Source organism: Chiloscyllium plagiosum, chromosome 4, assembly GCF_004010195.1.
Source record: "Chiloscyllium plagiosum isolate BGI_BamShark_2017 chromosome 4, ASM401019v2, whole genome shotgun sequence".
Lineage (NCBI taxonomy): Eukaryota > Metazoa > Chordata > Chondrichthyes > Orectolobiformes > Hemiscylliidae > Chiloscyllium > Chiloscyllium plagiosum.
This window is the reverse complement of record NC_057713.1, coordinates 131,906,234-131,929,273: the sequence shown is the minus strand read 5'-3', so window position 1 is coordinate 131,929,273 and position 23,040 is coordinate 131,906,234. Positions and strand designations below refer to the sequence as shown.

The following is a 23,040-nucleotide window of genomic DNA, read 5'->3' as shown; positions in this document are numbered from 1 at the left end:
ATAGTAAATAAATAAATGGTGGTTGTAATGAATAAATATTTTGCTCTGTCTTCACCGTAGAAGATACAAAATCATTCCAGTAATGCCTGTAAGTCTGATCTTTGAAAGAAGAAACAAGCTTGGTAACATTACCAATATTAGGGAAGTAGTGCTGAGTAACTTGATGGAACTGAGAGTTGATTTCTCTGGGTCCGAATAGACTTTATGCTTGGATTTGAAAAAGGTGGCTAATGAGATTGTGGATATGTTGGTGTTAAATTTCCAAGATTCCTTAGACTCTGGAAAGGTTCTATCAGACTGAAAAGCTGCATGAAGGGAGGGAGGCAGAAGCTGTAGGGTAGTTAACTTGATGTTTGTTGCGGGAAAGGCGTTAGAATTGTTAGTTAAGGAGGTTATAAATGCGCACTTGGTAAAATTAAAGATAATTGAGAAGAGTCAGTATCTTTTTGTGATGGCAGTCCTGACATATGAGGAGAGATTGAGTTGTTTGGGATTGTATTTGTTGGAGTTTAGAAGGATGAGGGGGGTGGAATCTGAGAGACATGGTGGCTCAGTGGTGAGTACTGCTGCCTCACAGTGCCAGGGACCCAGGTTCGAATCCAGCCTTGGGCGACTGTGGAGTTTGCATATTTTTCCCTGTGTCTGTATGGGTTTCCTCCCATAGTCCAAAGATGTGCAGGTTATGTGAATTGGTCAGGCTAAATTGCCCATTGTGTCCAGGGTTGTGTAGGTTAAGTGCATTAGTCAGGGGACATGTAGAGCAATAGGGTAAAGGAATGAGTCTGGGTGGGTTACCTTCAGAGGGTTGGTGTGGACTTGTTGGGCCAAATGGCCTGTTTCTACACTGTAGGGATTCAATGAAAGGCTGGATTTATGATTACTTGGAAAACCATAGTTTGATTAGAAATAGTCAGCATGGCTTTGTAGGGGGCAGGTCTTATTGAATTCTTTGACATTGACAAAATGTAGAACTAGGCAGATAGGTGGCAGATGGGGTTCAATCTGGAAAAGTGTGAAGTGATTCATTTTGGAAGGTCAAATTTAAATGCAGAATACAGGATTGAAGGCAGGATTCTTGACAGTGTGAAGGAACAGAGGGATCTTGGGGACCATGTCCATAGATCCCTCAAAGTTGCTACCCAAGTTGATAGGATTGTTAAGAAGGCATATGGTGTATTGGCTTTCATTTAGCAGGGTGATTGAGTTTAAGAACTGGAAGGTAATGCTGCAGCTTTATAGAGCCCTGGTTGGACCACATTTGGAATATTGTGTTCAGTTCTAGTTGCCTCCTTTTCAAATGGTGTGGAGGCTTTAGAGAGGGTGCAGAGGAGATTTACCAGGATGCTGCCTGGACTGGAGGGCATGTCTTATGAAGAAAGGGTTTTGGAGTTTAGGCTTTTCTCATTGGAGTGAAGAAGATGAGAGGTGACTTGATAGAGGTGAACAAGCTAAAGAGAGGCATAGATAGAGTGAATAGTCAGAGACTTTTTTACAGGGCAGAAATGGCTATCATAAGGGGCACAAATTAAGGTGATTGGAGGAAGGTTTAGGGGAGATGTCAGAGGTAGGTTCTTTACATAGAGAGTGGTGGGTGCGTGGAATGCACTGTCAGTAGTGGTAGTAGAGTCAGATACATTAGGGCTGGAAATGTGTTGCTGGAAAAGCAGGGACTCACTGACCTTCTTCAGGATTCCTGAAGAAGGGCTTATGCCCGAAACGTCGATTCTCCTGTTCCCTGGATGCTGCCTGACCTGCTGCGCTTTTCCAGCAACACATTTCCAGCTCTGATCTCCAGCATCTGCAGACCTCACTTTCTCCTCAGATACATTAGGGACATGTAAGTGACTCTTGGATAGGCACATGGAAAATAGTAAAATGAAGGGCATGTCGGTTAGTTTGATTTTCGAAAAGGGTAAAAGGTTGGCACAACATCGTGGGCCAAAGGAGCTCTACTGTGCTGTATTGTTCTGTATTCTACCTCACAGAAACTAATAAAAGTCTAACAGGACTAGACAGGTTAAATGCAGGAAGAATGTTCCTGATGGTTGTGGAGTCCAGAACCAAGGGTCATAGTTTAAGGCGAAGGGGTAAACCTTTTAGGACTGAGGTGAGAAATTTCTTTACTCAGAGTGGTGAGCTTGTGGAATTCACGACCAAAACATTGTGTTTTAATGAAGAAGGTTGGTATGATTTGTGTGGCTAAAGGGATTGGGTATAGGGGAGTGTGGGATTAGGGTATTGAGCATGATCAGCCATAATCATAATAAATGGAGCAGCCTTGAGGGGTTGAGTAGCCTACTTTTGCTCCTATCTTCATTGCCAGAAGTCTCTCAACATCAGGCTTTCATTTAACAGGTTTATTTGAAATCAAAAGCTTTTGGAGCACTGCTCCTTTGTCAGGTGAAGTGCAGAAAAACACAGGCTCACAATTTATGGGCAGAGAGATCAAAAGATCATACAAATGTTGAGTGAAGTGTTGAAAAATAAGTCTCTGCGGGTGATGAAAAGTATCAGATGGTGTGAGTAAAGTGTCAACAGCCAAATAATAAGTGAAGGGGATGATCTATAATCCAATTAATTGAGGCAGAGAGATCATTACCAAAAAAAAGTAAGGTGGTGCTGGAGACAAAGCAAATAACTGGAATGACAAGACAAGTATAAGAGTTGCGTTGCTGAGTTTCTAATGAAAATAACAAGAAATCCAAAACTGTCGAGTCTAATTAGAGAAGTTAAATCGGAGTTCACGTTTTTGGTCCAGTGACCCTTCCTTGGAACTCACCAGACCTGAACTGTTAACTCTGATTTCTCTTCACAGATGCTGATTTACAATATCTGCAGTTATTTCAGCTTTCAGAAATTGATTGGGTGGGGGAGAGGGTATGTTATTTACAGGTAGGGGGTCGGTTAGGAAGTTGGAGGTCTTTAAAAATGAAGTATTGAAAGTTCAGAGACTGAATGTTCCTGTTAGTGTGAAGGGCAAGGCTTGTAGGTGTACTAAATGCTCGATGGCTTGAGAAATTGAGGCTCTAGTAAAGATAAAGTAGAGGACATATATCAGGTATCAATAACTGGGGTTGACCAAGTCCTTAGAGGAATATAATGGCAGCAGGAGTATACATTTACTGAGGAAGCCTCAGCCACTTCACTGGCCAGGGAGTTCCATAGATTCACAACCCTCTGGGTGAAGAAGTTCCTTCTCAATTCAATCCTAAACCTGCTCCCCCTAATTTTGAGGCTATGCCCTCTTGACCTAGTTTCATCCACCAGTGGAAACATCCTTTCTACTTCTATCTTATCTATTCCCTTCATAATTTTATATGTTTCTATAAGATTCCCCCCACATTCTTCTAAATTCCAATCAATATAATCCCAGTCTACTCATTCAGTCCTCATATGCCAATCCCCTCAATTCTGAAATCAACCTAGTGAATCACCTCTGCACCCTTCTAGTGCCTGTACATCCTTTCTCAAGTAAGGAGACCAAAACTGCGCAAAGTACTCCAGGTGTGGCTTCACCATTGCCCTGTACAGCTGCAAAATAACATCTCTGTTTTTAAACTCAACCCCTTTAGCAATGAAGGACAAAATTCCATTTGCCTTCCTAATTATCTGTTGCACCTGCAGCCCAACCTTCTGTAATTTCATGCTCAAAGCAAGCCAGGTGCCTCTGCAAGGCAGCATGCTGCAATTTCTTACTATTCAAGTAATTGTCCTTTTCACTGTTATTCCTACTGAAGTGGATGACTTCACATTTATTAACATTGTACTCCATCTACCAGACTTTGCCCACTCACTTAAACTGTCGATATCCCTTTGCAAAGTTTCATAGTCCTCTGCACACTTTGCTCTACCACTCATCTTCGTCTCATCTGCAAACTTTGACACACTACACGTGGTCCCTAACTCCAAATCATCTAATATAAGTTGTGGAAATTGCAATCCCAACACTGATCCCTGAGGCACACCATTAGTCAGATTGCCAACCAGAATAGCACTCATTTATTCCCACTTTTTGCTTCCTGTTGGTTAACCAATTCTCTATCCATGCTAATACATTGCCGGTAATGCCTTGCATTTTTATCTTATGCAGTAGCCTTTTGTGCAGCACCTTGTCGAATGCCTTTTGGAAATCCAGATACACCACATCTACAATGTCCCGGTTGTCCAATCTCTTCGTAATGTCTTCATAGAATTCCAAAAAATTAGTTAAGCATGAACTGTCCTTCATGAACCCATGCTGTGTCTGCCCTACAAGACAATTTCTATCTAGGTGCCTTGCTACTTCTCCCTTGATAATAAACTCAAACCTTTTCCCCACTACAGAAGTTAAGCTAACTGGTCTATCCTCGTCTTTTGTCTACCTCGCTTTTAAAACAGTGGCATCACATTTGCTGTTTTCCATTCTGCTGGAACTGCCCCAGAGTCCAGTGAATTTTAGAAAATTACCACAAGTGCATTTGCTATTTCTCCCACCAACTCTTTTCGCATACTGGGATGTATTCCTTCGGGGCCAGGAGACTTGTCTAACCTTAGCTCCATTAGCTTGCCTAATTACTACTACTTTCAAGATAATGATTGTTTCCAGGTCCTCACCTAATTCCGTCTCTGTCAATTATTGGCATGTTATTCGTGTCCTCCACTGTGAAAACCGACTCAAAATACCTATTCAATGCCTTTGCCAACACCTCCTGGCCCACTACTAAGTCCCCTTCTCATCGTCTAAAGAACCAATGTTTACTTTAGCTGCTCTTTCTTGTTTTATGTATTTATAGAAACTTTTAATATATGTCTTTATATTCTGAGCTAGTTTTTCCTTATAATCCATCTTACTTTTCTTTATACTCAGGGAAATCAGGAGGGCAAAAAGGGGACATGAGATCGCTTTGGCAAGTAGATTTAAGGAGAATACAAAGAGATTCTATATGTATGTTAAAGGAAAAAGAATAAAGAGGGAGACTGTTCCCTCAATTCCTACTTTCACTAGCATATGTAGGTAACTTCAGCAAAGTGTTTGGCAAGATCCTGTATGGCAGACTGGTTAGTAATGTTAAATCCCATGGGATCAGGAGGCACTAACCAATTGGATACAAAATTGGCTTGAAGGAAGCAGATAGTGGGTGGTGGTAGTGTTTTAGGCTGGAGGCCTGTGACCAGTAGAATTTGAGTGTCTTATTGTGCTTTCACAGGACATTAGTGAGGCTATGTTTAGAATACTGCATACGATTCTGGTCGCCTTTCTATAGGAAGAATGCTGTTAAATTTGAGAGGGTGCAGAAAAGATTTAGGATGTTGCTGGGACTGGAAGATCTGAGTTTTTGGGAGAGGCTGAATAGACTAGGGCTTTTTTTCCCTGCAGCGTCCGAGGCTGAGGGGTGACCTTATGGAGGTTTATTCATGAGGGGCATAGCCATGATCATTTTCCGAGGTTGGGGGTATCCAAAACTAGAGGTCATAGGTTTAGGGTGAGAAGGGAAGGAATTAAAAGGATCTGAGGGGTAATGTTTCCAGGCAGGGGGTTTGGTTTGATTTGATTTATTGTAGTCACGTGTACCTAAATATAGTGAAAAGCTTTGTTTTGTGAGCAGTACAGGCAGATCATCGCAAACAAGGACATAAAGATCAAAAAGTGCTTAGACTGAGCAAGGTATAAGGTTACACCGCACAGGAGGTGTGCATAGTAAGATAAACATTATTTGAAGCGAGAGTCCATTCATCAGTCTAATAATGGCAAGAAAGAAGCTGTTGTTGAACCTCTTGTTGCGTGTGTTCAACTTTCTGTATCTTCTCACTGACAGAAGAGATTGTAGGAGAGCATTACCGGTGTAGGTTACCGGTGTAGGAGAGATCTTTCATGTTGTTGGCAGCTTCTCTGCGGCAATCAGAAGTATAAATGGAGTCCATGGATGGGTGGTGTGTGTGTATATGGAACGAGCTGCTAGAGGAAATGGTGGAGGCGGGTACACTGACAACATTTAAGTCTTCTTGATGGGTATATGATTAGGAAAGGTTGAGAAGGATTTGGGCCAAATTTGGCCAAATTCTGGCAAATTGGACTAGGCCAGATTGGGGTAAAAACAATGACTGCAGATGCTGGAAACCAGATTTTGGATTAGGGTGCTGGAAGAGCACAGCAGTTCAGGCAGCATCCGAGGAGCAGCAAAATCGACGTTTCGGGCAAAAGCCCAGATTGGGGTGTCTGGTCAGTGCGATTGAGTTGGACAGAAGGATCAATTTCTGTGTTGTATTGCTCTGTAACGCTAACAGATCAGCCATGATCCAGTTTAATGGTGGAGCAGGCTTGAGGGTTTGAATGGTCTGCGTTTCCTCCTAAATCATACGTTTTTATGAAATCCATCAGGGCCCCGGCACTTTTCAGCTCGCAGCTCCGAACATTTGCTCAGTACTCCCTGTGTGGTGATTTAATTGTCCTGAGTTCTTCCCTCTCCTCTATTACCTCATTTATAGCTCTTTCTGGGATGGTATTTGTCTATTCTGTGATCAGAACTCTCTTATCAATTCATCTACATGTTCATTATCTTGTTGGCTATTATTAATTCCGCAGATTCACTTTCTATAGGACCGATGCTTACTTTGTTGTCTCTTTTGAATATGTATCTACTATCTGTTTTGCTATTCCTCTCTAGTTTTGTATTATACTCTAATTTTTCCTTGTCTTTTGCTGTTTTTTATATTCTGTCTAATCTTCTGACCTGTGTTAAGACGGACCCGCGGGGTCCCGTCTTTGCGTGTTCTTTCGGAAGGAGAGACTCACACTGGCAACTATGGTTAGACGCAGACAGCCGTTTATTCACAGAATCTTAACTGGTACAACGAATCTACAAGCATGCATTCGTTGGAGAAGGCGTTCTCCCTTCTCGTTCAAACTTGACACAATTATATTTCGCGCTGCCTGGAGTCCCCGGTCAGTTCGCGCCATTCACACTCAATTGTTATAGGTTCCGATAGAGCAATTCACACTTGTCTAACAGTTACAGATTCCGATCGGTTTCTTTATTAATCCCGAGTTTCGATGGGGCAATTGATACTGGCTGGTATTTACAGGCTCCAAGATTTAATTAACATTATGCATATCCCTTACAAGCTCCAGCCAGGTAGTCATGCAGTCACCAGCAGCAGCTCGCTTGGCTGTTGTTAACCATTTCAGGGCTGGAACTAGAAGTGTCTGTTGCAGAACTCGTGTCACCCTCCCTAGCCCTACATTAAACACCCCAGTGAAATCTCCCCAACACCTGCTATCCATCTTCATGTAGTTATATATTATTTCTTGCATTTGATACCATCTTTAACCTTTTCAGTTAACCAAGGCTGCTAGATTATCCCCTTGGAATTTTACTTTCTCATTGGAATGTATTTGTTCTGTGTATTTTGAAACAGCCTTTTTAAATGTCAGCCGCTGCCTATCCATTGATCTATCTATCTCTTCATCCAGTTTGCAAATTCTCTTCAGCTAACATGGCTTACATATCTTCGTAATTGCCCTTATTTTATTTAAAGTACAGCTTTGGACCTATTCTTCAAACTGAATGTAAAATTAAATCAGATTTTGGTTATTGCTACCAAGAGGTGCCTTCACAATGAAGTCACTAATTCCATCTTGTATAATACCAGGTCTAATACATCCTGCTTTCTGGTTGGTCCAAAGTGCACTGTTCTAAGAAACTATCGTGAAACGTTCTATGGACTCTTCATCTAGGCTGCCTTTTTTCAGTTTATATGGAGATTAGAGACTCCCATGATTTCTATTCCATCCTATCATATATTTACTGTCAGTTGGCCTATATACCTCTTCTAGCTTTTACTGTTTCTCTTCCGTTGTGGATAAATCACCACAAGTTACCTTTAATTCAGCTACTTATTTAGAAATCTCACATAATTAAGTACTGGAACAATGATTTAAATGTTATTGCATGTAGCACCAAAAATAAGACCATTGAAGTAAGCAAGTTAAGCCTCACAATCCAACTTGGCTATTGCCCGATTGGTGGTGGAAATTAGATAAGATTGCAACCAACAATGTCTGTTTCTGGATATGGCCAGGGTTTGATCCTTGTGCATTGTTGTTCTTCGAAGTTCTGCTGCTGATTTGATCTGGTGCATGATTCGTACACAATTTTCTCTCAAGTTTATGGTGTGACATTATTGTTGATTCTATTATGTTTTTTTTCATCTCCAACATTGATTACTCTTTCAGAGACTTCAAGTTTGTAGCCTTCTCATCAGAAGTACCTTGCCTGTTCCTTGGTATTAATTTTTTGATATTAACTATCTGTTTGAAACAGTCTGTCCTGCAATTAACCCCTTTACTTCAGGATATTCCTTCAGCAGGCAGTCTTAATTGCCCGTTTGTCACATGACAGTAGCTTATCAAGCAGTGTTAACTGCACTTCCCAGGAAACGGCTTGTTTATGTTGTATTGATTCCTTCTTCCCAGGGTTGGTTAATTAGAAGGTTGCTAAATTCCTTTATAACAGTTTGTCCTTGTCTCTTTTATGTTGAAACAATTAATTCCAGGGAGAGTTATGGGTGATTCTTTAAATCCATGAACCTATTAAAGTTCTGAAGTTTATGATGTCACACTGCGATATGCAAACTGCTTCTACCGGCTGATTTCTTGAACCAAGCCACACCTCCATCTTGGAGGTCATGTTCTTCTTAAATGTCATGTATGCTTCAATATTCTAGCCCCAGTGTATGAAAACCAAGTCACTGAACAACACACATTCTCAAATTGGACTGCCACTATTCTAATTCATACTCTAATTATTCAATGCTAGAATTTATTGTCTCCTCTTTTCTACTGATGTCCAATGTCAAAGCGTGTAGACTTTTTAGGCCCTTTATAGCAGGGCCACGTGGCACACTTAAGTGCAGTGACTGTGATAGATGAGGCTACCATCAAATCAAAGCAACATACTGCAGATGCTACCATTTTAAATAAAACAGAAGGCTCTGGATAGACTCCATAGGTCTGGCAGTGTCTGTGTGAGAGAAGCAGGGTTAATGTTACAAGTCCAATATAACTCTTCCTCAGAACCCTGAAGGAAAATGGATTAGGGTGTACATTGGAAATACAAACACAGGAGATTGACAATACCAATAATTTTGAGTTTACATTTTATATGGCAACTTTGAGCTAATATTTGTAAGTTGACTGGTTGTAGAAGGCTGTGACTTACTTTGTTTGGATTCCAAAAAACTTGAGAACCATTTCCTTAACAGGGTAAACAAAGAATTGTATGGGTGACACAGTGGTGAGTAATGCTGCCCCACAGCGCCAGGGACCCAGGTTCGATTCCAGCTTTAAGGAGGATGAAGTTTGCACATTCTCCCTGTGTTTGCATGGGTTACTGCCGATGTTCCAGTTTCCTCCCACAGTCCAAAGATGTGTAGATTGGGTGGATTGGCCATGCTAAATTGTTGTTTAGTGTCCAGGGATTTATAGATTAGGTGGAGTAGTCATGGTAAATGTGCACATATGGAGATAGGTGGAATGCTATTCAGAGGTTTGGTGCAGACTCAATGGGCCAAATGGCCTCTACTTGCACTGTAGGGATTCTTTGATTCTATGTTCAGTATTGATTTTATACCTTTGCTTGTTGCAGAAAAATTCTAGGACCACAAAGGAACAAGATTTGAAAGTTGAGAAGCTTTCGCTTCCTATCTCTGATAGAAAATCAGCTAAGGTATGTGTATAAAACAAGTTCATGCTAATTATAATGTAAATTTGTTCATATTAGCTCCTGAATAAATATGTGAGCTATAATTGCCAACTATTGGTATATAATGTTGCCTTTTTGTTTTGGAAAGGTTCAGTCCTTCTGAACACAGATCATTTAAATATGTTAGAAAAACAAAAATTATTGGAATTTCTCAGCAAATCTGGCAGCATCTGTGGAGAGAAAGGAGAGTTGATGTTTTGAATCCAGTGACTGTTCTGATAGCAGCTGACATGTCCAAGTACACTGTTCAGCAGCCTGCTGAAAAGCTGTGCAAAGTGCTGCTTCTCGCATTTTAATTTCTGTCGCAGAAACATAGAGACTACTTTGCCTATAAATTGGATTATGGCTTATTTTCTATCCCAATACTATTTTTCTGCTTTTTCCATACTCCTTGATGTCTTTAAAATCTAGAACTGTATCTAGCACTTGTTTGAATATATTCAGTGATTTGGCTTCCATAGCCTTCTGAGCTCAGGAATTTGGCAGGTTAACTGCCCTTTGAGTGAAGAAACATTTCCTAATCTTAATTCCTGGTTCTAGACTCTCCAAACTGGGAAAAAAAACTCCTCCCTGCATTTAGCCAGTACAGCTCTGTTAGAATTTTATGTTTCGATCAAATTCCTTCTCATCCTTCCAAATTCTTGTGATTACAGGTCCAGCTGAACCATTGTTTTCTAATAATACAGACCTACCATCTGTGGTATCAGCCTAGTGAACCTCCACTGCACTCCCTCTAAGGCAACAATATCCTCTTTGAATTATGGAAAGGTAAACTGCATGCAATGTTGCAAGTGTGGTCTATCCAAGGCCCTGTATAACTGCAGTAACCTATCCCTATTTCTGAGTTCAAATCCTCTTGCAATAAAGGCCAAATTCTATTTACCTTCCTAATTGCTTGCTGCACCAGCTTGTCTACTTTCATTGCCTGGTGTATGTGGATACAAATGTGGATAATATAACATTTGATCTGCCACACAATAAATGAAGATTAGAAAACCAATAGCTTTGACATTTCCTTAACACTAAGTTACCAGAGGAGCAATTTTGAGGTGCAGTCAACCAAAGTCTGAATCCAGTTCATCCATATTGGTAGAATAGAGGCACATTATCTATGTTTCTGATATCTGTGAAACATACTCTGTCCTTCCTTATGGATGCCAATCCCCCAACCCTCAAAAGCCCATGGTTAATCCCCTCAACTTGATCCTTGAAGAGTTGGTTCTTGATCCCCTTGAAGAGTTGTTTTAAAAGAAACACAGAAACTAGAAGCAAAAGTGTCCCATTTGGCCCTTTAAGCCTATTATGTAATTCAGTATGATCATTGCTGATCCTCTATCTCTATTCATGTTCCTGCTTTCTTACCATACTCCTTGATGTCTTTAATATCTAAAAATGTATCAATCTCCTTGGATATATTCAGTGACTTAGCCTCCATGGCCTTCTTTGGTTGTGAATTCTAAAGGATGACGACTTGCTGAATGAAGGAATGTTTCTTTATCTTAGCCCTAAATGGCTTACCCCTTTTCCTGACACTGTGACCTGTAGTTTTGAATTCCCAACCAGGGAAAACATCCTCAAAGCGTCGAGGCTGTCCATCTCTATTATCTGTTTTCTCCCCTCTTTCTTCCAAACTTTAGGGAATATAGGCGCAGTCGAACTAATCTCTTCTCATTGGATAGTTCTTCTATTCCTGGTAAAAGTTGCTGTAGTCCTAAAGGACCATAGGGTGTTTTTCTCATTAGACTGGTGTGCATGAATACCATAATCCCTTCGTACATCTGCAGTTTCCGATATATTACCATTTAAATAAAACTCTGGCTTTCTGATTTTCAGACCAAGGTGTATAACTTCATATATATAGTCACATTATACTGCAGCTGCCATGCACACTCACTCAATTTGCCTGAATCATTTTGAAACTTTCTTGCATTCTCTCACACTTCTCAATCCCATCCTGTTTATTGCCGCTCTGTTTTCTGTCTGTCAATAAATATATTACCTCCAATCCTATATGCTTTAATTTTGCCCACTAGCTTCTTTTGAGACATATTATCAAAAGCCTTCTGAAAATCAGAATCCATTGGTTCATTCTTATCTGGATTTTTCTTGGAGGATGTCTACTACTTGCATCCTCCAAGAAAAATCCAGTACATTTTTAAAGCATGGTTTGCCTTTCATAAACCCATATATTGGCTTTATGTTATGTTAACATTTTTTAATAGACTGTTGCATTTTCCCCATTGCCAATGTCAGCTAACTGGTCTGTTATTCTCTTTTTATTTCTCTGTCTCCCTTCCTTTTTAAATAATAGATTTGTCACCTTTCAATCTACAGGAACTGCTCCAGAGTCTATAGAATTTTGGAAGATGACCACCAAAGTATTCAATATTTCCAGGGCATTTCCTTTAGTACTCTGGGATGTACATTTATCAGACTTTAACTCCACTAATTTCCCTAGCATTATTTTCTTACCAATACTGATTTTCTTCGATTTTTGCCTTCTCACTAGATCATGTTCCTAATATTTCTGGGAGGTTATTTGTGCCCTTTGTTGTGAAGAATGGACATACATGTTCAATTCTTCTGCCACTTCTTTGTTCCCCACTATAATTTTCCCAGTTTCTGATTGTAAGGGACCTATGTTTGTCTTTACAAATCATTTTCTGTCCACATGTAGAAGTAGAAACGTTCTATATCAGTTTTTATGTTACCTACAAAATTTTTATTCTTAGACTTTATTTTCCTTTTATTGACCAAACCTGCTGAATTCTAAAATCCTCAGGCTTGCTGCTTTTTCTGAAAATTTTGGCTGTGAATTTAATGCTATCCTAAATTTATTTTGAAGCCATGATTGAGCCACCTTTCCTTTTTGTTTATTTTTGTACCAGTCAGGAATGACTATTTGTTGAAATTCATGCGTATGTTCTCAAAGTAGCACATTGTCCATCCACAGTCAGCCATTTAATAAACTACTCCAATCAATCTTTGCCAATTTGCACCTTGTACCAGAACACACTTTTTTTGGATTTGATTACTTAACTTAATGCAGAATGCTAAGAGTGATCATGTTATGGTCACTCTTTCCCAAGGGACTCTACAGAACAAGATTGTTAATTAATCCTTTTCATTGCACAGTACCCAGTCTAGCATATGTGTAAATTAAAGTTGCCCTTGATTACAGCTGTAACCTTATTGCAAACATCTCTGATCTCATTTAAAATCTTTTCTTACATCTCCATTACAATTTGGGTACAACTCCAAACAATGTTTTCTGCCCTTTTGATGTTTCTAATCTCTACATCATGGTTGTCTGAGCCAATATCCAGCTTTTTATTGCATTGATTTTTCCCTTACTAACAATGCTATCCTAATTTCTTAACCTGTTTGTCCATCCTTCCTAAATAACTAATACTCCTGGATATTCAGTTCCAATCCTTGGTACCTTGCAGTCATGTAACTGTAATTGCAACCATTCTATGCCTGTTTTTATCTGCGCTGCTAATTTATCTACTTTATTGCAAATGCTCTGTACATGAAGACACACAGCCTTTAGATTTCTTTTTTTGGACTTGGAAAATAATCTGAACTTTTTTGTACGATGACCACATTTGTTTTTCTCCAGTATTTTTCTGCCGTTTATGCTGCATTTGTTTTCATTTCAATTCTTGTTTCATCCTTTCTTTCCCTTCTCAAGTTCCCATCCCTCTGCCTTTTCTTCAGCTATATATGAACTTCATTTATCCTGTTATTTCTGCATGTGATAGCAAATGGAACTAGTAGTAATTCTGACATTACTGCCTGTTGAAGTCCTACTTATTTAAAATTTGAGTTTTAATTCCCTATATTCTGCTTGTAGGACATCATCCTTTATTAAAAACCTATGATATTGGTACCAATATGTACCACAACCACTGACTATTCACCCTCTCCTTGCTTTTCAATTATTCCAAGACATCCTTGACCCTGACGCCAGGCAGGCAACATTCAATCCTAGAGCAAAAACAGAAATTTAAAGAAGAGTCACTGGACTTGCTACGTTAACTCTCCTTTCACAGATGCTGCCAGACCTGCTGAGTTTCTCCAGCAATTTTTTATTTTTGTTTCAGATATCCAGTTCTTTACAATTCTACGGTTCTTTGTTTAATTCACTTCTAACTGCTTCCCTTACTGTTGAATGCCCTATCATCATAGCTCTGCCAATCTTCTTCCTCCCCTGCTGGAGTTGGCTGTTCTTGTTGGGCTTGCAGAAGCTTTTGTTTTTGTTCTTCAATTCTTTCTCACCAGGAGTAAATTCACAAAAAAGATAAACATACCATTTGCCATTTTAGATTTGTTATAAGATGATCTGTGAGGAAATCGCACAGTGTCGATGATGGGATGTCTGAGCTCTCACATCATGAACAATGAAACTCAAATTTATTCCTTCCCTGAACACTGGATGAACCTATACCCCTGCTGGCACACATCTCCCTACTATTGCTTCCCACTCCAATGAACTGAGATCCCACCATATAATCTTTAATTATCACCCATCACTGTCCCCATTCCTTCAGTGACCCAATACATTTCAGGCCAATCCTCCGCTCCTGAGCTGTCCACTTTCCCAAGAACTCCATGCATTGGATGCTAATAAGCCACTTGCTATTAATGACTGAATCCCATGATGTCCTTCCCTGACAGTTTTGGTAGAAGAGCTCAACTGACTAAAGCCCATCTCCCAGACTGGTGTCTCAACAACAACCTGACTGATCTGCATGTAATCCCCAAACTGTGGCAAGACCTTGACTGACCAACGCCCAAACGCTACAAAGTTCGGATCGTGAACTCCTGTCAGATCAAAGACTTGACTGACAGTGGTCAAATTTGGTCTGCAATTGGATCAGCCCCTTGATTAGCTGATACTATCCCTGGACTGACTGGAGTCCACTTTCAGCATACTAAACACTCGCCCCCTTTAATTTTCATGCATTGCTCTTTTATTTAAAGTACATGCAATGTGTTTGCTTTGTAAGATGCTGACACATGTTGCATCTCTGCTGTTGATATAGCATGGATTGCAACATGGCCATCCCGTTGCTCATAGGTACATTTACTCTTCAGTGCTTCCATCTGCCACAAGCTGCTTGCCCCTCCTTCTGCACTGAAAAGACAGGTTAGAACACAAGAGCTTGTTTGTCTCTAACTTGATGCTGAATAACTTGCTTGCCAAAAAAGCAGGCCAAGACACATAGAAGCTGCATGGTTCTCTGTCGGTGCTAAAATTCCTGCATAGGTAAGATACCTGGCAGTCCATCAGCACAAAGTGGGTTGCAAGTCGTATATGTTCATCAACTCCCAAAATACTTGCTAAAGACTTGAAATCGTTGTGCTTGGAAACACGCAAACGTGTTTTGAGGCTGGTGCTTTGCTTATGCCAATTTGCGTGGATGTTTACGCAGCAAGCACCCTGCTTTTTCAACCAAATGGTAGTGCCCCAAGGTCTAAATAGAGTTGCTCTTAGTCAAGAGGGCTGTTGTCGTCACTTGATGGGTTCTAGCATGATAAGTCAAGGGCAATATTCAATATCAGTCTGGGGCTTTGGGTGGTCAGGGTTCGGGGTTCTATAATCTTAGTGTAGGGAGTTAGCAATGATCAGTCCTGCAGGTCCTGTTAACCAGACAAAATAATAAGTCAGTTGGGGAGCTGCAAGAGATCCGCCAAGGGTCAGGCTGCTTATCAGTTGACCTTGTTCTTACACGTTGGTCAGCCATAGTCATTCCTGAACAACGGTGAGATGTTATGTGACTCTGGATGTTAGAACAACACTGGCTTAGATGTGTTGTGATGTGGTATGACACTAAGAAAGGGTAGCCCGAGTATATTCTTGTAGCTGCATTTGCACTGACAGTTGACAAGGCAGGTGATGATGTAAAGAAGCAATATATTAATGGATGTGAGTTTCTAATTGCAATGAAGCATCACCTACGTGTCCTTTCAAAGTTTTGTTTTCGTTTCTGTCTTGTTATATATGCATTGTGAAGAGCTGTTCAGGACTGGCAGAGATTAACCCTGTGCTGGACTTTATATGTGTTGCCAGTGGCCAAAATCCTGGAAGGTGCACACAATGTTTTTGCCACTGATGAGTGGGAGAACAATGCCATAAAGGTGTGGCATGTTCATAATGAAGTGAACTGCAGAGAATTGCACAGGATAACCTCATGGAGAGAAACCCTTCATGAAATGTATCTAAATAGATGTTTAATCAAGTTTAGGTGAAATCCAGAGCTTAAAATGTGTTGCTGGAAAAGCGTAGCAGGTCAGGCAGCATGCAAGGAGCAGGAGAATCGATGTTTCAGGCATGAGCCCTTCTTCAGGAATCATGCCCGAAACGTCGATTCTCCTGCTCCTTGGATGCTGCTTGACCTGCTGCGCTTTTCCAGCAACACATTTTCAGCTCTGATCTCCAGCATCTGCAGTCCTCACTTTCTCCTCTTAGGTGAAATCCAGCCACAGTCTTGGGGCTGTTAGCTTTCTTTTTAGTTATCTCAGACTTGACCTTCTCAAGGGCCTCACTATTACTGACTGCCATATAAATAAAACTAGACACTATCATCAAGCTGAAATTCTGGCCATGCCTTATATAAGATATATCTTATGACATTCACAATTGAGTTGTTCTTGCTATACAACCTAATACCTCAGTTGCTTCCCCTATGACTTTGTAATGATAATAGAATTGAAATGTTTAGTCAACTATGATGCTTATCATTAATGTGTTGTTTCGTATATTTTTTCAGGACAGACTGAGAACAGAACGAAACAAGGAATACAATCAGTTTCTTAAGGAGCAAGACAAATATGAGCGTTTGAGAAGAAATGACAGATGGCTACCGAAGGTGACTCTTTTTTTTTCTAGACTAAACAGAACCTCATCACCTCGGGAGATCTGCCACCCACAGCTTCCAACCTCATAGTCCGGGAACCCCTCACCGCCTGATTATACCTCCTTCCCAAGATCCACAAGCCTGACCACCCTGGCCGACCCAATGTCTCAGCATGCTCCTGCACCACCCAACTCATCTCCACCTACCTTGACACTGTCCTACCCCCCCCTTAGTTGAGGAACTCCCCACATAAGTTCAAGACACCACCCACGCCCTCCACCTCCTCCAAGACTTCCGTTTCCCCAGCCCCCAACACCTCATCTTCACCATGGATATCCACTCCCTCTACATCTCCATCCTCCATGACCGGGGCCTCCAAGCCCTCCGTTTCTTCCTCTCCCGACGTCCCCAACAGTACCCTTCCACCGACACTCTCATTTGTTTGGCTGAACTGGTCCTCACCCTTAACAATTTCTCCTTTGGATCCTCTCATTTCCTCCAGACCAAAAGGGTAGCCATGGGGACCCATGTGGACCCTAGCTATGCCTGTCTCTTTGTTGGCTACGTAGAACAGTCCATCTTCCGTAATTACACCGGCACCACTCCCCACCTCTTCCTCAACTACATTGATGACTGCATTTGCGCCACCTCGTGCTCCCGCGAGGAGGTTGAGCAATTCATCAACTTCACCAACACGTTCCATCCCGACCTTAAATTCACCTGCACCATCTCTGACACCTCCCTCCCCTTCCTGGACCTCTCCATCTCCATTAATGACGACTGACTTGACACTGACATTTTTTACAAACCCACTGACTCTCACAGCTACCTGGATTACACCTCTTCCCACCCTACCTCCTGCAAAGTTGCCATCCCGTATTCCCAATTCCTCCGCCTCGGCCATATCTGCTCCCAGGAGGACCAGTTCCACTACAGAACACACCAGATGGCCCCCTTCTTTAGAGACCGCAATTTCCCTTCCCATATGGTTAAAGGTGCCCTCCGATGCAACTTGTCTACATCCCGCACCTCCGTCCTCAGACCCCACCCCTCCAACCGTAACAAGGACAGAACCCCCTTGGTGCTCACCTTCTGCCCTATCAACTTACGCATAAACCACACCATCCGACGACATTTCCGCCACCTCCAAACGGACCCCATCACCAGGTATATATTTGCCTCCCCACCCATTTCTACTTTTCGCAAAGGCCATTCCCTCCATGACTACCTGGTTAGGTCCATGCCTCCCAACCACCCACCCTTCCTTCCTAGCACCCTCTCCTGCCACCGCAGGAAATGCAAAACCTGCGCCCACACTTCCTCCCTCACCTCCATCCAAGGCCCCAAAGAAGCCTTCCATAACCATCAAAGTTTTACGTGCACGTCCACCAATATCATTTATTGTATCCGTTGCTACCGATGTGGAAGCTGGATGCCTCCTAGCAGAGCGCTTTAGGGAACATCTCCGGGACACCCGCACCAATCAACTCCACTGCCTGTAGACTAACATTTCAACTCCCCCTCCCACTCTGCCGAGGACATGGAGGTCCTGGGCCCCCTCCACTGCCACTCCCTCATCACCTGATGCCTGGAGGCAGAACGCCTCATCTTCCGCCTCAGAGCACTTCAACCCCATGGCATCAATGTGGATTTCGTCAGTTTCCTCATTTTCTCCTTCCCCCACCTCACCCCAGCTCCAACCTTCCAGCTCAGCACCGCCCTCATGACCTGTTCTACCTATCTATCTTCCTTTCCACCTATCCACACCACCCTCCTCTCTGACCTACGATCTTCATTCCTACCCCCATTCACCTATTGTACTCTATGCTACTTTCTCCCCACCCCCACCTCCCTCTCATTTATCTCTCCACTCTGCAGGTACCCTTCCTCTATTCCTGATGAAGGGCTTTTGCCCGAAACGCTGCTTTTCCTGCTCCTCGGATGCTGCCTGCCCTGCCGTGCTTTTCCAGCACCACTCTAATCTAGACTCTGGTTTCCAGCATCTGCATTCCTTGTTTTTACCTAGAAAATAATCATAATCTGGCAGAAAGTTAACGTTCAAATCAAAAATGCTATTTATGGTATATATTATGTGCGTGTGTACAGTGATCGTAGGAGAGCAGTGGATCATTGTGCCCATGCTGACTCTTAAAGAGCTATCCAGTTAGTCCTGCTATACTCCTCTCTTGTAAACAGCAGACTTATTTCCTTGGAAAGTATTTGAAGTACCCAGCTATCTTTTGAAAATCACCAGTGAATCTGCTTTCACCACTCTTTTTTTCAGGCAGTGAATTCCAATTCAGAACTATTTGATAAAACTATAGAATTCGAAGAAATAGGAGTGGAGTAGACATTTAGCACCTCAAGCCTGCTCTGCCAGTCAGAAAGATCAAGGCTGATCTAACTGTGCCTTACCTACACTTCTCTGTCTGTACTCCCCACCCTTGACTCCCTATATATCAAAAAATATGCCTAACTCAGCCTTGATTACATTCAATGATCCACCTTCCACTGCTTTCAATGGAAAAGTATACAGCAATTGCAATGACTGAAAATTACCCAAGGGAAGACATTTTTTCTTATTCCATTTGACTTCTTATTTTTAAACTATGTCATATAGTTAAATATTTCCCAACAAAGGAAAACGTTCTCTCAGCATCTACCCTTTTGAGTCTCCTTAAATTTCTGCATATTTTAATAACACAAGCCCTAATCTCAGGAATCAGCATAGTGAGCCCTCATTAACTTGCTTGCAATGCTTCAGTAAGGAGAAAAATACTACACAGTTCTGCTCTGAAAAATGTGCTGTAAGGTTACAATTAGACTTACTTTCTTTTAGATTGCCTCTTTACAATAAAGGCTAATATATTTGTCTTCCTAATTACTTTTGCTTCATGTTGACTATTTAAAGATTCATGTACGAGAATAACTAGATCCCTCTGCATTCCAGCGTTCTTTAGTATTTCTCCATTTTAAAAAAACCTTCTGTTAAGTGAGCACCCATGTATGTACTCATTTTACTCCATTGACCAGATTTTTGCTCAAGCATTTAATCTTTCTATATCCCTTTGCAAAATGAATTGTTTTCCCGTTTCATTTTATGCCTTCCCTCCTTTTAGCTATTCATTCTTTTTAGCTCTTGGGATATTTTAAATGTCATCTGTTGTGAAGATGTAAAATATACTTGGTTGAAGTCTCTCATTTCCTTGTTTCACGTGTTTATTTTTTCACCTTCATTCTTTAAGCTGCTATTGCTTGCTCACTTTAGGTACGTTTTTCTTTCTTTATATACTTGTAGAAGAATTCTTCCTGTCTGTACACATTTTATGCTAGTTTTTTTCTCAAACTCCAAATTCTGTCATTTTTTTGAAAAAGTCACCTTATGCTGGTTTATAAGATCTTTCCAGTCTCCTGGCCTTCCTCTAACCTTGATACTGTTGTATCCCTTTTAATTCTTCTACCATCTTTAATTTTCTTGGTTAGGCCTAGATGGTATATCTTTGTAGAGATATTCTTTCTCAATGGAGTACCAGCAGTACCTGGGTTACAGACAGGTTCTGTTCCTGAGTACTGTACATACATACATACATGATTTGTGTGCAAATCAGAACACAATACAGTACAGTATAAAATTCTAATTGTAAGTACGGCCAAATACTTGTGTGTTGGATCCTTAATGCTAATAGTTATATGGGATCTTGTTCGTAAGTACAAGCACCTGTAATTGGATGTTCATAAATCGGGAGGCCACCTGTAAATATGTGTTGAAAGCTACAAAATATCTGCCTAAATGTCTCAGTGCATCTCTACAATATTATCTTTTAACCTGTTTTCCGAGTCTACTTTAATCAACGCTGTCTACATAGCGTTGTCATTCCCTTTAAGTTTAAGACATTCATTTTGCCCTGCATTTCTCAAACTGAACGTGAGATTTTATTATGTTATGATCACTCTTGTCCAGAAAATTCTTTACTGAATTCATGAATTAATCTTATCTAATTACCAGGTCTAAAATAACTTCTGTGGTTCCACAATGTATTGTTCTCAATAACAAAAGCCTGTCTATGACCTCCTCCTCTTGGCCATCTTTTTGCTAATCCTCTTCTAGGCTAACTTTGCCAATCTGATTCGTCCAATTCATGTGAAGATTAAAATCACCATGATTTGTGTACCTTTCTTATAATCCAGTATTATTTCTTGTTTTGTTTCCACCGTTAATATTTTTCCTTTGCTGTTTCTCATCTTCATTCAAACTGATTCCATATTTTGTTCTTCCAAATATAATTATTTCTCAATACTAGTCTTCGTATAGCATTTTTATTTTTCATCTTCATCTCCACTCCAAACACCATAAATCAATTTCCTCTCCTTATTCATCCTCCTGTCAGTTTGAAAAAAAGTTCCTTTGTACTCTATCAAAACCCCTCAAAGTTTTGAATGTTCTGTGCCTGCCTGTTTCTGTGCCCACCTGTCTTGCCCTCTCTCTCCCCCAGCAGATTTGAAACTGCTCATTTCTGGTAGCATATTAGTAAATTCTGTTTGTATCTTATTCAAGATCCCAGACTGTAATACCCAGAACCAAACACAATATTCTAGCTGTGGCCTAACTTCTGACCCATAAATGTTGAACAAAAATCCCTAGCGATGAATTTTGTCTCCATTTATGAATCTAAAATTTTCTTATGCTTTTATTTGTGAAAGCTTTTTCACCTGATCTGACACTCAAATATTTAAGCATGTAAAACCCAGGTCTTTGTTCCTGTTGTCCATAAAAAAAAGATGTATAATTTAGTTTGTATTAATTCTTCTCATTCTGCATTTCAAGTTATATCACTTGCTGTTTTACTTGTTTGGTTCACTATTTTGTCTCCATTCTCCTCGAGTGCTACTTTCCTCCTAAATGTTTTTTCTACTTTTGAGTTTTGTATAGTAAGCAATTGTGATATTTTGCCCTTTGTACCTTTGTCTAGGACATTAGTATGCATTGGAAAGAGCTGGGATTGTAATACTGACCCGTGATCACTGTTGTACACTTGAACTTTCAAAACAATAATTCACAGCTAATGCTTGCCATATTAAGATAGTGAACTTTTGTTACGAAACGGGGTAACCTCTCCTACTTAATTTAAAAACCAGCAATACAAAAAAGATTTATCCCGTGCAGTAATCTGAAAACGTTTGAGTGGCCAAGGACTATTTAAGATAAATATATAGAACTTTATTTCTTAAAGTATAACAAAGAATAATTAACTAACAGCTATTTACCAGTCCTTACTCTAACCTATCTGTTACTTTCCCTTCTTTAATACTAGATTCTGGATTAGTGATGCTGGAAAAGCACAGCAGTTCAGGCAGCATCTGAGAAGCAGTAAAACCGACTTTTCGGGCAAAAGCCCCCTTCATCAGGAATACAGTTGTATTCCTGATGAAGGGCTTTTGCCCAAAACGTCGATTTTACTGCTCCTTGGATGCTGCCTGAACTGCTGTGCTTTTCCAGCACCACTAATTTAGAATCTGGTTTCCAGCATCTGCAGTCATTGTTTTTACCTTCTGTAATACTAGTCCGATAAAACTCCCAATTACGATTTACAAAACCACACTTGTATCTCAAAACAAGGAAGCATTCGTTCTTCTATTCGGGTATTCGTGTGTGTCTTCTTTTCCTTAGGAACTTCTGTGTCACAGGTTACTAATCGAAAAGGTACTTTTCAGAGAGCTATTTTTAGGCAGTCTGTATATATGCTAGGCTTGTCAGTTCTCCTCTCAACTGTTCAATTTACCCCGGTCTTATACCCCCAAAGCATCGGATTGTTATTGGCTTTTAAGATTGTCATTATATTTAATTCAAACTGGATTTTAATTTGATATTTTTCAGGGTATAATTTAAACTGATTGGCCAAACTCAACTTTGTTTTTCGTTTTGTCTCCGGGCAACAAGCTAACTGAGTTGTTTGATCAAATGTTACATATATTGTTGCATTATTGAGAACACTTGGTGCTGTGTCCAGTAGTTCTGCTTTTAACTCTCTTAAAGTACACCCACATCTTCAATAATACCTCCCCCCTTAAAAAATGAGCCACCATCATGAAAAGATAGCTTCATTATTTTGTCTACTTTTTAAACACACTACCCTAACATACAGATAACGTTTAATATAGGTTCACCTTAACCTCTTCCCATATATTTTCTCTCTCTCTCTCTCTCTCTGTCTCTCTGCCTGCTTTTCTTTCTCTGTCTGTCTCTTTCTCTCTCTCTCTCGCCCGACAGTCTCTCACACTTGCACATTCTATTAGAATGATACTCACATTCAAATAATGTCCCATTTGCCATTTCTGGCCGAGAACACCAATTCACAGTCGGTTAAAATGATTGTACAGCCAACAACCAGGAGTACAATTTTTCTGATGCCATTTAATTCAGTGTTTGGAGTCATAAA

At 40.6% G+C, this 23,040-nt stretch overlaps 1 protein-coding gene across 4 annotated transcripts in view; it reads left to right on the top strand.

Moving 5' to 3' along the window:
* LOC122549428 (centrosome and spindle pole-associated protein 1) overlaps nucleotides 1-23,040 on the top strand; it is a 156,659-nt gene that overhangs the window by 12,632 nt on the left and 120,987 nt on the right. For all 4 annotated transcript variants that reach the window (XM_043689244.1, XM_043689245.1, XM_043689243.1 and 1 more), the window contains 2 exons: nucleotides 9,624-9,704; nucleotides 16,517-16,615. In XM_043689244.1, coding sequence (XP_043545179.1) covers nucleotides 9,624-9,704; nucleotides 16,517-16,615 — 180 coding nt within the window. Of the gene's footprint in view, nucleotides 1-9,623; nucleotides 9,705-16,516; nucleotides 16,616-23,040 lie in introns of those variants that run through there.